The 14,824-nt window shown below is 48.0% G+C and overlaps 8 protein-coding genes across 8 annotated transcripts; 6 read left to right on the forward strand and 2 right to left on the reverse strand.

The window, feature by feature from the left end:
• Positions 1–8: 8 nt before the first annotated feature.
• Positions 9–2,783, forward strand: FVEG_04765 (hypothetical protein). The gene has a single exon (XM_018892652.1). It carries the CDS (start codon positions 388–390, stop codon positions 1,099–1,101), a length of 714 nt encoding a protein of 237 aa, XP_018749376.1. The 5' UTR covers positions 9–387; the 3' UTR covers positions 1,102–2,783.
• Positions 2,784–3,866: 1,083 nt separating this feature from the next.
• FVEG_04766 (hypothetical protein) lies at positions 3,867–4,649 on the forward strand (the record flags this gene model as incomplete). Its single annotated transcript, XM_018892653.1, has 1 exon — positions 3,867–4,649. One exon carries the CDS (start codon positions 3,867–3,869, stop codon positions 4,647–4,649), a length of 783 nt encoding a protein of 260 aa, XP_018749377.1.
• Positions 4,650–4,883: 234 nt separating this feature from the next.
• Positions 4,884–5,720, forward strand: FVEG_15536 (hypothetical protein; the record flags this gene model as incomplete). The annotated part of the gene is made up of 1 exon (XM_018904673.1): positions 4,884–5,720. The coding sequence occupies one exon, from the start codon at positions 4,884–4,886 to the stop codon at positions 5,718–5,720; it is 837 nt and encodes a 278-aa protein (XP_018749378.1).
• An 887-nt stretch (positions 5,721–6,607) lies between these two features.
• On the forward strand, positions 6,608–6,988 carry FVEG_15537 (hypothetical protein; the record flags this gene model as incomplete). Its single annotated transcript, XM_018904674.1, has 1 exon — positions 6,608–6,988. The coding sequence occupies one exon, from the start codon at positions 6,608–6,610 to the stop codon at positions 6,986–6,988; it is 381 nt and encodes a 126-aa protein (XP_018749379.1).
• A 1,427-nt stretch (positions 6,989–8,415) lies between these two features.
• FVEG_15538 (hypothetical protein) lies at positions 8,416–8,758 on the forward strand (the record flags this gene model as incomplete). The annotated part of the gene is made up of 2 exons (XM_018904675.1): positions 8,416–8,663; positions 8,716–8,758. The coding sequence occupies 2 exons, from the start codon at positions 8,416–8,418 to the stop codon at positions 8,756–8,758; spliced, it is 291 nt and encodes a 96-aa protein (XP_018749380.1).
• An 826-nt stretch (positions 8,759–9,584) lies between these two features.
• On the reverse strand, positions 9,585–10,557 carry FVEG_04767 (hypothetical protein; the record flags this gene model as incomplete). The annotated part of the gene is made up of 2 exons (XM_018892654.1): positions 10,454–10,557; positions 9,585–10,398 (listed from the first exon to the last, which is right to left on the reverse strand). Exon 2 carries the CDS (start codon positions 10,365–10,367, stop codon positions 9,585–9,587), a length of 783 nt encoding a protein of 260 aa, XP_018749381.1. The 5' UTR covers positions 10,368–10,398; positions 10,454–10,557.
• A 1,666-nt stretch (positions 10,558–12,223) lies between these two features.
• On the reverse strand, positions 12,224–12,736 carry FVEG_04768 (hypothetical protein; the record flags this gene model as incomplete). The annotated part of the gene is made up of 1 exon (XM_018892655.1): positions 12,224–12,736. One exon carries the CDS (start codon positions 12,734–12,736, stop codon positions 12,224–12,226), a length of 513 nt encoding a protein of 170 aa, XP_018749382.1.
• Positions 12,737–13,190: 454 nt separating this feature from the next.
• Positions 13,191–14,687, forward strand: FVEG_04769 (hypothetical protein; the record flags this gene model as incomplete). The annotated part of the gene is made up of 1 exon (XM_018892656.1): positions 13,191–14,687. One exon carries the CDS (start codon positions 13,191–13,193, stop codon positions 14,685–14,687), a length of 1,497 nt encoding a protein of 498 aa, XP_018749383.1.
• Between the last annotated feature and the right edge of the window lie 137 nt (positions 14,688–14,824).

The following is a 14,824-nucleotide window of genomic DNA, read 5'->3' on the forward strand; positions in this document are numbered from 1 at the left end:
GCGATCCCTCTAGCCATTCGCTAAACCCCCTGCAATCCACTGGAGCGGGTTCCACTCTGACCACTAATGGGCCCAATACCCACTGAGGGTCCGCTAGTTACCTCACGATGCTAGCCAGCCACTTCCAGGTTCTGATCGGCCAGCCCAGCTGTGATGGACTTCATCGTCACATCGGCTGAGCTGAGAACCAGGACGGACGATTTTGAGGCAAACATTTAAAACACTCGACCATCGCCCTTTTCTCTTTCTTGGTTTGCTCGTATCATCAATTTTCCTTCAAAGACTACAAACACAATAGACAAGACATTGACTTGATCCTTGTCATCCTCTTCTCGTCCTCCCCTTCTCAGATTTTACCTCTCTGCATCAAAACTCTACCCAACAATCATGCTCACATCAACCTTCTTCCTCAGCCTCCTCGGCCTTGCAGCGGCCTCACCGGTCCAGCCTCACATCAACGTGAACCCCAAATACCCTTCACGCTCGATATCAAAGGGCTTCAAGCTCGTCGTCAACGTCACAGACCATTCCAAGGACTTTGACCCCCCCATCCACAACACCGAGCTTACCAGCATCCACACCGGAGCCGGCCTCGCCCTCGTCGGAGTTATCGAGAAGGAAGGCCGCATCTTCTACCAAAACGGTACCAAGGAAGAGCGCCAAAACGGCGAGGCTACTGTCATCAGCGACGGTGGCACCCCCTTGACTCCCAATGGCATCGCTCTCGTGGCCGACAAGAAGAACAAGAATCTTTTCGGTGCTACTCTCAACTTCGAGCCCGGCACACCAGGTGTTCAGTTGAACCAGCCCGAGGACCCCTACACATATCTGCTGCCCGAGACTTTTGTGGCGTGTAACAAGAGCTTGGAATACTACCAGGGCAAGCACTTCATCGTCATTGAGCAGGCACACCTCACCATCGACAAGAACAACAAGATCCAGCGCAACATCCCCAAGGGTTGTGCCCCCATCCGCCTTGTGCCCCAGTGTGCCGAGTTGGAAACTCTTCCCAAGGGATCGTACTCCAGCCACAAGTACGCCCTTGAGTCCAAGTGCTACAAGGATGTTTCCAAGATCCAGTGGAAGAAGTACAGCCCTTAATCTGGAATACCTTGGTGAGAAATGAGATGGAATTAATGATGACGAAAGGATAATGATTGTTTTGAACAGCCAGTATTACTAGGATTGGCATTAATAGCCTTAATAATGTATAACAGTTATCTTTATGCCTAGAAGCTTCCTCTGGCCGTGACCTAACTGTTGAAATCACTTAAACACATCAGCGGTGAGGCATATGTGGGTATCACAACCTCACGCACAACTGGATCTAGACTCGCCAAGCAGTTGGGAAATCCGAGGCCACACAAGAGCAAAGACTGCTTGTGGAACCATGACAGCTGCTTTTCCCGGCAACGGCGGGGAGACGATCTGGGAAGCGGACTGTCCCCGTAAAAGTCTATCATCGGGTGCTGCAGGCACATCAACTCAAACTCCACAAAGTCATTGTTTGTCCGTTAGCGGCTCATCTTTGGACCAAAAGATAACCTTCATGTACCAAAGCGGAAGAGGAACGTTGTCTTGAGTCAGTTGTTTTGCCACATGTGAACGATGTTTGCTACTGTGTATCCCTATTTGTCAAGTTAGGTCATGATCAACCAAGTTTGCAATTTCGCCTGGAAACGAGAATAGGCTTGTCTTCGGCGGATTAAATCGGAAGTCTGGAAGTCTGGTGTCTTTGGCCAATGGCAAAGCTGTGCTCGTTGCTGTCGAGGTGGAGGTTTGGGCTGGCACTGACACCCAACGGCTATGCAACGTCTACGCATATTGCAGGCGCCACGAAAGCCTAGGTATTTGGTTTATACTGTTTCCATTGCTACAGGACCCCTTATATCTAGACCTATCTCATAGACAGAGGAGTTATCGCTAAGTTGAGTATGTACCCTCATGTTATTGTTGAGCTCCAACCACATGCGAGGAGTGCAGAAGCCAGCGACATATTGGCCTCTGACCAACGAGCATATGAAGAACATATGCTGGATGGCAAAGGTCAACTTGACACCTACCTCTGGCATCTGCGGTGAAGGTGGGAGGTTATGACTGATGCGAATAATGCGACGTTGAACAGAAAAGTCTCCTGGTTCACCAACGTGATGTCCTGATGAGCCCAACCATATACGAAGAGTATAGAAGTGAGCGGCATATTGGCCTCTGACCAAAGAACACATGAGGAACATATGTTGGATGGCGAGGCCAGCTTGACGTTCACCTATGACGTCTGCGGTAAGGGTGGGAGGTTTATGGACGACTTCGACCAAGGCGACGGCGAGCTTGTCGTTGCATCCTAAACAGGCATTATGATCTTCAGTACATTGGCGGTGGGTTTGCGAGGGTCAGAATCGTCGGCACTGTCGCCCGGAGTGTCGTCGGGGCAGCCCCAGTTTGCACCGTGGATCTGGTATGAGTCCCGTTTGAACATCGGTTCGCCTTTGGGCTTGAACTTCACCAGGCTAGGGTAATTTCTCCAGTTCGGGGTATCGCCGGGAGGAGGCCGCTTATTGTCTTCCTGTTGCCCATCTTAACACTGCAATACTATACAACGACTCGAGGAGGAGCCAAGAGTGGATGCGATATTGAGTGCAATACAGGGTACTTGAGATAAAATTGTTAGTATATACAGATAGATACAAGTGATGCAGAACAAACCAAGAGCATGTGATGCTTGCGTGAAGTGCTTGTGGTGAGATATCGACCCTTCTAAAACCCATTTCTTTGGGTTCCGTCTTTGTGAACGATGTCTGGTGGAGATCTTACACGAGAGACATGATCAATTATAGGTAGGCACAGAGCACAGCTGGGCGGCGTTCGATGTATCTCCCACTCCCGCCCAACACTCAACTTCCTGCAAAATTGCAAGACATATCTACCGAGCCTGTGACTAGATACAGGCGCAGTTGTTGGACTGAACCAGCCATTCTGGACAACGACTTCTAATCGGCACTCGATATCTTTGGGTTGATTCAAATCACCATGCTTCACTGACGAGTTCGTCACTAGACTTGAACACTGTAAGTTCACTATAAACATGAGGAATTGACATCTAAACCTTTGAATAAGCATAGATCCCTTCGGATCCATAGTGATCAAAGTCGACTTTCGAAAATAATGTCGTTACAATGGAAATGGCCGTCATTGACCCTGATGATTTGCAATAACTATGCCTTTTCCCCATCCTACCCCTTTTCTCCGCACCTTCATAACACAACTTTCATACCCATACAAGATACTTCGCATTACCAGACCAGCTGGTTAAAGCAGAAGATATATCTTGTCTTTACAAGCAAGGCGGTACGATTTAGCTGCGGGTTAAAGCCATTCTAGGACGACCTGCACTCGGCTTTGGACTGCTTGATCTTTACACCACTGTCGACTTCTGATCTTCACTCGCGTTCTCAGCATAGGTCTCAGATGTACATTGAAAATTTCCAGTCTGGTGTAATCCCTCCTGATAGCCCCCAAGGCCCCCTCCTCCCCGGCCTGCTCCCCGGCCTCCTCCCCGCGAAAGCATCTCATATGCTGACGCAATCAACCAGACTGAACATGTTCCTGGACGCCCCTTGAGGTCAGTCTTGTATACAGAAGGAAGCTAACACCAGTTCTAACTATAACTCTAATTATTCCTATTGCCAGTGCCAGTCAGTGCCAGTGCCAGTGCCATAAATAAAAGAAACAACAAAACGCGTCACTCTCATGTTAGGGTTAATACACCCTTCTCTGATATCTTTATCTCCTCGCCTCCCCCTTCTGCCTCCTACTTCTGCATTCTCTCATCTTTCTCACCTTCATTCCCTCGCTAACTCTGATTCAAGATGGCGAACCCGCAAGACCACGTCGTCATCGTTATCGACGGCGACGATGATCCCATCCCTCCTCCACGAGCTCCGATCCCTCAAGCTCCCCCTCCCCAACAACCCCCCCGAGCTCCCCCCATCCAAGGTATCTCAATCATTGAAGCCATCGACCAGACTATACATAGTGCTGGGCGCCTCCCGAGGTCCATCCTCTTCACGGAAGAATCTCTCACCCGTGCTGAACTCACAATTTTCATCGACCTCGCACAGATGATGCACGACGTCGAGAAAGGCCCCAATGTCCCTTACCAACTCAAACATTGGAAACACTTCTGGGAAGAGAATGCATTTAAGGACTGGGATACCACGTCGGAGAATACTGAGGATCTGCCGCTTCGGCCCGTTACTCTGCAGGAGAATCGAGTCAGGGTTGGCAAGCTAAAGGTCAACCACCCACCGAGTGTCGATTTTCCTAACCCACCTGGCCCGGCGCGACTTGCTGGCTGCCCCGTCTATATGAGCGTATCTCCTGCTACCCAAGACCAGCTCATCCAACCCATCTGGAAAGACGGGAAGTTCATCAACCCTCGTTACGTGGAAATGGAAAGGCCAGTAGGAGAGTGCATCGATCTTGCTGTCCTCAAGTTTGACCGAACCGCCACTTCTCGAATCTGCGATTTCAACATCGCGCGCATCACCAATGCTACCCGCCGCCGGTTGATGCATTTTGCTGCAGTGGGTACGGGAGTGGCACCTCATGTCCCAAAGAATTGTCGAGTACCAACCCTTTCTGATACCTGAGCTCATCAGAGACCGTGCCGACCAGACAGCCGACGCCTAGGAGGCCATGCGGCAATCCTGTGCTCGTATCTCGCACCACAATGCCCTGTGCCAGAAGGCTGGAAAGAACCCATTCTCGTGTCGATTGATTTTGAGGATCTGTGCTGGTTCGCGACCGGCAGGTATGCAAACGGCCTCCCATATTCATATAGACCAACCACTGAATTGGGTTGGACATGGTTCGACACACGCCCAATGATTGAAATCTTACTGAAGGACGCAAAGCCCTACCCACCACCCGGAGACCGAGCCTCCAACCTATTCTACAAAATGCACCCGAGTCACTATATCATCAACGAATTCCGAGGTCACTTCGGTGGCAACTGTGGGGCCTGGCATACCACGGAACCTTACAGCTTTGTGTTCGGACCGTCCCAGTACATAAATTCAGACCAACTGGCCCCAACCCTCGAAAGCCTACTCACAAACCTTCTCAAGTCCCGGGAACGCACTGCCTATGAAAAGGCTAACAAGATTGATCGAAACATCGTATTCCTGACATGGGACCCGACATTGGAGCTAGATACACTAGCACGTCTAGGCCTCGACTGGTTCTCGCGACCAAACATCCAACTCTTTGATCTCCAAAAGCACCATATGTTCGCAAAACAACATGGCTGCCATAAGGTCATGGATGCCATCGGTCTCCGCTACAGAGACAACAGGCTCTTACGCGCCGGGGACAGACGCAAAGGAGGTCATGACGTACTTCATAACGGTGCAAACGACACAGTATTTCAGATCCAGATTCTTCTCGCGCTTCAGTACATGGATCCCCAGTTGAAACCCAAAGTCTACGACAGGGTCAACTTTGGGCAACCACCCATGACTCCTGTCACCACCTGGCTCGACTTCACTTGGAGAGGCAGCGTGCTGGACACGCTGAACGTGCCGCTAGTCGACCTCCGCACAGTCCCGGGAGAAACCAAAGATCATCAGCTCAGAGCCAGGACTGATGCGCGGATGAACGACAACAATGTCCCCCAAGCTCCACCGCAGCCCAAGCCAGGGCGGAATAAGAGGATGCGTTAGAACACGGGCCACTGCTGTTGATGCTAATGCAGATTATTCAGCCTCATCCCTCCTCCCTCATAATACCAAGAACGGACCGGCTCTCCCCGTCGAAGTGCTGGCCTTTGGACATGAGTTCCATGTTTTGAGAAGCCATCTTGTACCGTCCCTCACACAGGTACTGAACCATTGATCTTCTGCCAGATGCCCAAAAAGGTCAGATGGCGCGGAGTGGTAGCTCAGTCACTGTCGGTCAATCAGTACATACATTTTCTGCTAAAGTCTTATTACCAACGACAATGGCGAGCTGACGGTTAAGAAGTTGCCAGGTGGTCGTTCGTTCCACTGGGGGTAAGGTAAATCGGGGCATTGTGTTACTATCCAATTCTGATTATACCTAACCGAGCGGTAAAATGCTTGACAGTTGCTGGCATTGCCTGACCCCTCAGGGCTCTTCTAAACTCAGCATCTTTTTGATGAGGATGGCCTAAGGATATCCTAAGCTTAGGATAGTTCATCCTAAAGTCTTGAACCCAGGGGTTATCAGTTTATAAAATATTCTTGTAATGTTTACCATTCAACTCCTCAACTTCTCAACTCCTCAACCTTACATCTCCAGAACTCCCTGCACCATATCAACAAAAAACAAGCACCACGGTATTTATATCTGCTCCTAACAGGACAATAACAGAGCTAACGTCTCCAGATGCCGGAGTATTCGCAGACATATCTCAACTTCCTTGGCAGAGAGTGGCGGACCCGATGGTCGAATTCTGTATGGAGTGTGAGAAGCCACGCGAGACTTGCGATATGGCTTATGGCCAACATCACCAACCCCGACATCATCGATCGTCTGGCAACCAGCGAACTAACTATACCGCTGGAGAACAAATGTCATCTTCGGGGTAATGTGGCACACCGACGGCCACTCATGGTGGTCCTCAGTCACCAGCAGCCACCTGGTCGACCTAGAGACCGCCTGGGGAGCAGACCGACTCTGGCGTTTTGACCTCTTTGACTTCGACAACAACATATATATTGCAGAAGGGCAGTACGCCTCCGGCTGCCCTCGCCAGGCGGGTTACGATGTCTACGGTGTCATGGATAGAATATGCGAACTGGAAGAAGAAGAGAAAGAGGAAGAGCGGCTTCGCCGAGTCAATAACCTTCGAAAGGCTAGAACCCTTGCACGAGAGCTAGTCCCCTGTGGCAGTCATCTCCAACTGTATCAGCCAGACATGCTTCAGAATTCCCGAATTCATGGACTACCTGGACATTCAAGAAGATGAAGAAAGGCAAAGGGGAACCCCGCGGCATACCCCCTGCAGATACCGGACGACACTGTATTCTAGATGCAGATTTTTAGAGGAGTCAAGAAAACCTGGGTCCTCAATCCTAAGGGATGAAGAGGTTTAGGTAAGTTTAGTATATCTTAGCAGGCCTTTAGACCTTTTTATCTTAACACTCTGGTTCAAGGCCGCAACTTCCCTTCATGCCGGGGCAATACAATTCATCTTCCAGTTGGTGCTTCCTCTGGGTGAGGCCGGTAAACATTGCGAGTTCAATGCATGGAAAGCAGCCAAGACGAAAGGACAAAAATGGGCCGCCAAACAGAAAATTAGACTTAATATGAAATGAGAAAAGTGAATGCAGCACTTCAGAAGAAGGGGGGGAAACGGATAGTTTGAGAAGGGTGTAGCGAAGAGATAGAGTTCGATAAGGAGAATTCAATGCCAGGTTGGATCTCGAGTGTTGTTGCATTTTGGAACAAGTATAACAAATTGAGATTGTTATCAGGCAAAAGACTGGAATAAGGTATCCAATGCTTAAATGATTCATATGGTTGTATTCATGATTAACTTTCTGCTATCCTGAGCATCCAGCCTAGGTAGACTATATTTATGTTTGTTGGTTGAAGCTTAATGCGTTACTCACCTCCTTGAAAGTGGCACATCTTTACACATACACTTTACACGAGTGGCCATATTTGATCTCGTCTCAGCAATTTAGTCAATAAGGCTCATGATCAACTATTATTTAACGCCACTTGTCGTCCCTAATTCATTCGTTAGCTCAGTGGTTGCGGAGCGTTCACACATGTATCTACTGGAAGCCCAGCTAATTGGAGAACGCGCATGCAGATGATCGAAATGTTATTGGTGAACTATACTCCGAGCCTCTCTGGATCTCAGAACTCAAAGGATACTGGCGCCTAATGACCAGCATGGGCTCCTTGTGGAAGAGGATGCCGCAAGAGATAGGTATCAAACTTTGTCATGAGGTTTAACTTCTGAATCTAATGTGAAAACAAGGCTCGGATTCCTCAAGGACGCAACACTTACTAGTCGTTGCCGGCACTGAGTTGGTTGCTGGGCGAATCATAGCTTGAATTCATATTTTGGGTTTATTGATGGAAATGAACAGAAGTCTTCCATTGGGGGTCTCATCAGATACTCAAGGTTTAAGTGGCAGTAAATCATATCAGGGACTGTAAAACCTTCATGACTATACTTTTAGCTTATTGCCAGATAATATTTCCAATAGAAGGCATGTATATAATGGGCTGTTCGCTCTTCGACTTGGGACACGTTTTTTACCTCTCAGTCACGCTTCTTTCCTACACTCCTTGCTGTGATAGTTTCCACTACACTCACCACTTTTGCATCACGACACCATCTCCCACTCGCAAACCTTCTCTCATACCTCTCTTGGCAATATGAGTGGATTGATACGGTCCTTATGGTCTCGGCCTTCGTGGTCTTCAAGCTCTTCGAGTCCTTCCAAATCTGATCAATCTTCAAAGTCGTCACAGTTTTCACAACAAGTCAAAAAGTCCATCGAGGAATACGGGCAACGTATGAATGCAAAGATGGGCCAGGCTCGCAGAGGAATCAAAAAAGCTGCCTCAAAAGCCAAGAACATGCGAAACCATTTCTACAATCGTGAAAAGACTTTCCGTAAGCGGTATGTTTCTGCTTTTCCAAGGCAAAGTGGTTGATTGTTGACTTTTTCTCAGAACGGGGAAGTACACCAAACTCGATTGGAGCAAGTCAAAGTAGACCGCTTCAGCGTCTCCCCCGGAGGCCTATATGTCTTTAGGGGAGATTTGTGAAACCACGCGATATTTTTGCGTGGCTGGAAGGGATCATATTTCTGTGGCTTTATCTCTTTACGGCACAGTTAGATGGCGATTTAGCAGAAAGGAATCAGCCTTGCAATAACAAACCTTAGTATTTGTCGTTCGCCGTCTCTAGATCTAATCGGATTGTGCTTACAGGAAGATCAACACCAAACTCTGGGCTTAGAAGTGATACGTATCGAGTGGTTGTCACAATCCAAGTCCACATCTCTCTCGGCTTCTCGCGTGCTGTTGAAGTCCAGTGGTATGCCTTGACGAAAACAAAAGGGGCTATGTTATAATTTCTCAGTGTCTCGATCTCGGTAGAACTCAAGCCGATGCACTATGCAACCTCCTATCAGTAACCAAATCTCGTGCCCCTTCATGTATCAATGTATGGTCTGTCCATCATATCGTAACCGTTCTTCATTCACCATACACGAAAGTAGAGAGGGTGTATCTTTTTAAGGTTAAATTGTTGTTCAACGAAAAGTCTTGTAAGAAGAATGATATACCACAAGCAAGTGTAGACGGGAGTAAAAGGGGCGAGTGTTGCTAATTGTCAATGAGACAGCTCCAACCCGCCCCAATAACATGATTGTAACTTTAGTAACGTGTAAATTGCGAAGCTTCCAGTCATTGAACAAATATCCTCGAGGCCGGAAAGCCCATGGACAGAAATGATAGCTTAATGGTGAGCCATGAACTGAGTTTTGCCGAATATTGAGGGTATGACTTCCAGTATTGTGAAGCGCTGTGAACATGCTTCAGTTGCTGTCAGGGTCGCCAGTTCTTACGCCGCTTTCTCCATTAATGTCTTTAACAATCTGAGAGTACTCGGTGGCCATAGAACAGGCAAGGTCGATGCAACTACAAGTGGCTGGATTGCTGTCCATGTCTTCTGGTTCAACCTTGGGCGGGATCTTACTTCCACCAGCTGCCCACTTGACTGGTATCCGACGCGTGGCACAGGTGATGCGTTGAATATTGTAGGAACTTATTCTTTGTCGCTCATGGTCGTCGTAGTTGTGAATAGCATTGATCTTGGCCTGAGTGACAGTGAGGCCTGGCTCGAATTCAATAGGCTCCGGAGTAAAAGCCAGTCCCTGACCGTTGTGCCAAGTCCACTCTATGGACTTAGCGTTTTCATTGACGAATAATCGTAAGTAAGCAGGCTCATCACACTTTCGTGTGGCATCCTTGGCAGCGTCATTGGAGAAAGTCTTTTTTAAGGATCCTACAGGAACCCCTGTGCTCAAGCGAGGAATGTGTGACGGGTAACGATTCCTCTTCTGAGCAGTCGACCAATGGAGGAATATCTCGGCGTGGAACCTCTTCAAAAGCTTCTTCGAGTTTGCGCTAGCTTGCCCTCGCTGGTGAACAAGAACACATGCGTATTCTTGGGCATGTTCGATGAGAGCGAGTTTGTCTTCCCTGGTGAGCTTGCTATGGTTGCGCAAGACTGTATTAGGATCTCTGGACGAAGGCACTTTGTCGTCGCTAATGAAGTCTTCTCGCAGAATCAGTCTGTCGCGCTCTTGGGAGGCCATGGCGTAGTCGGCGGTGATAGAGGACTATTTTCTTTCTCAGGTCAGCCAAGAGAGATAGACGAGAATGCTGTAAATCAAATGCTTACAGAAATACAGCAGCAAGTATGTAAGATTGCCTTCCGCCACTTGATATAGGAGATGATGCGAAAATACGAAGAGGGATCGAATGTGCAGTGAAGGAGGTCCCACTGGCATTGTATTTGCTCGCTCCTTCCCAAGATCTATTCGGGGCACCACAGCTAAGGCATGGGTGGATGCCTTAGGCAATTTCAGTGATTGATACTGCAAGTTCATCTACTGTCGGCAGTGCAAGATCTCTACTTACCTCAGGTATCATCTAATTGAGCATTTAGGTCTTCAATTTACTAAGCCAACTAAAGGTATCGAAGAATGCGTATGATGCAAGCTTGGCTTCTCTCTAGGTATAGATTTGATATAACATTACTGAATACAAGTGAATGTTATCGTACCATCCCTTTCTACCCCTTTCAAGAGAGGAGTTGTTTCTTGAGGTTAAGTTTCCACGGACAGAGTTTGATGGTTTTATCATAAGGGAGTATGGAAATTTCACAGCTGTTACCTTGCACGGATCCATCATTTCACCCTGGTCCAGCTAGGGGGATTTCTTAAATCTCATAGTCTTCATCTGTTAATCATCGTTTCCATAGAAGTTGGCATTACTATTAATATCATCCTAGATAATATCCTCGCCGCTGGTGCTCTTCCTTTCTCCGGTTAACGTCCATGTTCCAATGCTTTCCTGCTGATCGATTTCATTCTTCTAAACTAATTGTTTAGCTGACTGAGCCTACTGGTGCTCAACTCGCTGAGCCTGCCCAGCCTCCAAAGTGTGAGGTGAATCAAGTGTTTGTAAAGATCAAATCCCGATAAGAGACTTTCTGCCCTCCTCGAGTATAAGTTGGAAGGCCAGATTTGGAAAAAAGACTGTTAATACCAGGTGAAGTAATCATCTATGGAAGAACAGTAAAACTTTCAGGATCGTCCTGAAATGGGCTCCTGATTAGATTCTCCTCAAAGATCTACTGGTGGCTCAAGAGCTGAGGTGGGCTGCTTTCCCAGCTTTTTCTGCTATTGATTTCCGGATCCAGAGGCATATTGGAGAACTAGGTATGGAAGTTCAGCAAAGACATTGGATACCTAAGCAATTTGTCGAGCCGGGAACAAAAGCCCTGATCTGCCGAACATTATTATTATGAATCATGTCATATACGAAACTGTTCAGGCTAAACTCCCAATATACCATACAAGACACAGTTTCTTAAGAAAATCAATTATCTCGGCTGTTTAGACAAAAGTCAAGACCTATCTTATCCCATAAAGCTCAGAAGAGGCTATAAACACCAATGCGATTTCGTCAGTAGAGGGACAGGAGACTGTTGTTCTCCTTCAAAGTATGATACTCTGCCAAGAAGCAGCTGCGATCTCCCAATAATAACAAAACCAACACACTATCGTAAGATAATTAGAACTAGTGTTCCCCAGCTTCTCCTCTGACTTGATTGGTATGACCAACGAATCAGGGGTAGCACACTGGCAAACGAAAAGAACATGAAATTTCCGCAATGCGAGGTGGTGACTGACTAATTCGCATCTCCAAGGTACTAAACTGGACATTTGGCGCAATCTATCATCAGTTAGTAAGATGGCATGTGGCATGTAAGGAGCTTACAACTCGCGTGAGAATGGCTATAGTGAACAAGACTTGGCATCATCTCATACATATTCATCCTGATCTCCATACAGCCTGCTGGGGTTTTCTCCGAAGCTTGTGTAGGTCGATCAAAAGACTCTGTGGCATACATCTTCCTGTCAGGAAGCCCCTTTAGGGGTCATGCTTAGGCGGATCTCTCCAGCTCTTCTTCAATGATCGCCTCACGTTCGGAGTGGGCCATGAGAAGACGTTCGACCTCGTCGACGATACTGCCCCAGCGTTGTTCAACCCAATCGATCCAAAGCACCATTTTGAAGAGAGTGCCAGAGATACAGCCGCACATAAACTGGCCCTCTGCAATAAGCTCATTTGACCAGTATCGCTCCTCAAACTTCTCTAATCGATCTCTGGCCCACTCTCTTTCCAGCATCGCGAGCTCGCCGAAGCCACAAGAGACTTCGTATTTGATAGTGCCATCAGCCTCATATGGTGTCCATTCGACGCCAAAGATACGCTCAGCCCTATACCTATAGGAAGGGATTTTCGACAGTCCGGAGCAGACATCCCAGTTTGCATATATCTTGAGATATTGCAAAGTGCCCCTTGCTATGTTTTCCAAAGCCCAGTGGCTCTCTGACCAACGCGCAATCCATTCATCACTCCAGTACTGTAGATATTCTGTGGAATACTCAGACATATTGAAATTTTGATGGAGCTCGAAGGGCGGGGGCTTGTGTGTTGATGGTTGTGGAGTAAAGCAACTGCTGTATCTTTGTCAATGTAAACGAGTCGAACATTGATGTTGGTGAAAGAACAAGATGAGGAAGCAGGCGAGGGACCGAAGAGACGGTTTTCAAGGAATTAGCATTACTGGTGACTGTCCGATCCTAAGAGCCACTGCTAAGTATAGATTGAATTGCATCCATAAGTCACTGCCACTGCCACTGCCACTATTAAAATTGACTGTTCTGATATTCGAACACCTCACGGCACTGGCAATGTGGAGAATGACACACCCAGAACATACACAGACGGTTGCTTCGGCAATCATTTCATTGTATTGATAATTTATATTCCATCTTGTTTTGTTCTTCATCTATGCTTCTTTATTCTTTATTCAAACTGCTCAACCTATAACATCATCGGCATCGATGGCGTCCAACACCACCACAAGCGATAGCCCTGAGGCAACAGCTTCGACTACAGGACTCCAAGTCCTGAATAATCAAACTAACCACGCTCAGCAAGTTTCTGAAACTCATCAGAATACCCAGGTTGCTCAGGCTCATCAGTCTCAAGAACATCCTCCCGCTCCTTCGGAACCCACTGATCATGTCAATGAACCCGTCGCTGACATCCCCAACCAACAGTACAATGTTCAAAATCTCATCGCCGGCTATTCTAGCATGCAGGCAGCTGCCAATTTATCCTTGCCCCAGCAGCCTCCCCATCAGGATATCATGCAGCAGTCAAATGTCTTTCCTCAGCAGTCTACCGACCCGAACTTCGTTCAGCATACATATGCATACCCCTCTCAGCAGGCTCTTCAGTATGCTTCTCACGCTGGCCAACAGCAGTATCCTCAGATGGGACAGCAATTTCCAACTCATTCGGCATTTCCCTGCAACCCGCAGTTCGGGAACCCCTATCTCTCTCAGCAAAACTTCCAGCAGAGTTCACAACTTCAGGCTCATCCGCACCAATATGCTTCCATTCAAGACCCACGAGCCGGAGTATCGCCTCAGCCTCAGTCTACTCCGGGTGTGCCCCTCAACACTCCTGGAGGTGGAAGTTCCTTAGTCATGCAGCAACCTCAGCAGCCTGGACTTCCCGCTCAGCAGGTAGCTCCAGCAGTCTCATCGCATGCGATTTGTCATGAAGTCGGTTTCAAGAATCTCCTTGAAGATCAGGATGTCGTGGAAACCCGAGCGGCTGATGAGTGTGTTTCTGAACACAGCCAGCTCGTCATCAAAGAGAAGATGTGGCTGCACGATCTCATCAAGCTGTACGAATACGTCCAGCGGAAGGGTGATGTCTATCTCCCTGCTGATGAGACCTACAAGCACTTCTGGATTGCCGTCTTCAACAACTGGAATTCCAAGATGCCAGTTTCCGAGAGTGACCCTCTGCCTCCTCGTGACAAGCCAAACATTCAGTACCAGGTCGGCTACTTCTCTACCGATGCCTCCAGCAATCAACCAGCAAATGAACGCCGAAGCACCAAGACTCGCAAGGGTAACGCGATTCCTATCTATCTTTCACTCGACCTTGACGCAGATGGCATTACCTGGCTTTACAAAGACAAGGCTGGACAAAGAGTCTTTAAATCTCAGGTAAAGCTCTTAATCGGGCTATCTGAAGCCCAGGCCAAGCACAATTTCTTGACCCATTTCGACATTTCTGAGAAGAACAAAGTCTGTGGGCATAATCTGCAACTCATCGTTGAGGCTGCTCGACGACGAATTCAGAAATGGGCCATTGCAGGTGCTGGAGCCCCTATTCAGCTTGGGGTTGAGTGCCGGGCCCCCAATTTGTTGAGACTGGTTCTCGCGTCCGAACACTTTAGACACCAGCATATGAAGAACTGCGCTATCGCTGATCTCGAGGCCCTGCGACCCAAGGCGGGCTATGGAGATCGAAAGATTTGAAACGGAGGTGTATTCGCGGTGGATCTCAACGGCAAGTCATTCTTCCTTGGACTAAGCATTTGGCTTGTTACTAATATCTTTCAAGGCCGACCCCCATACCAAAATGAAGGGCTTGCTCGTGTAGAGCATATCTATGT

This window comes from Fusarium verticillioides, chromosome 4 (genome assembly GCF_000149555.1).
Source record: "Fusarium verticillioides 7600 chromosome 4, whole genome shotgun sequence".
Lineage (NCBI taxonomy): Eukaryota > Fungi > Ascomycota > Sordariomycetes > Hypocreales > Nectriaceae > Fusarium > Fusarium verticillioides.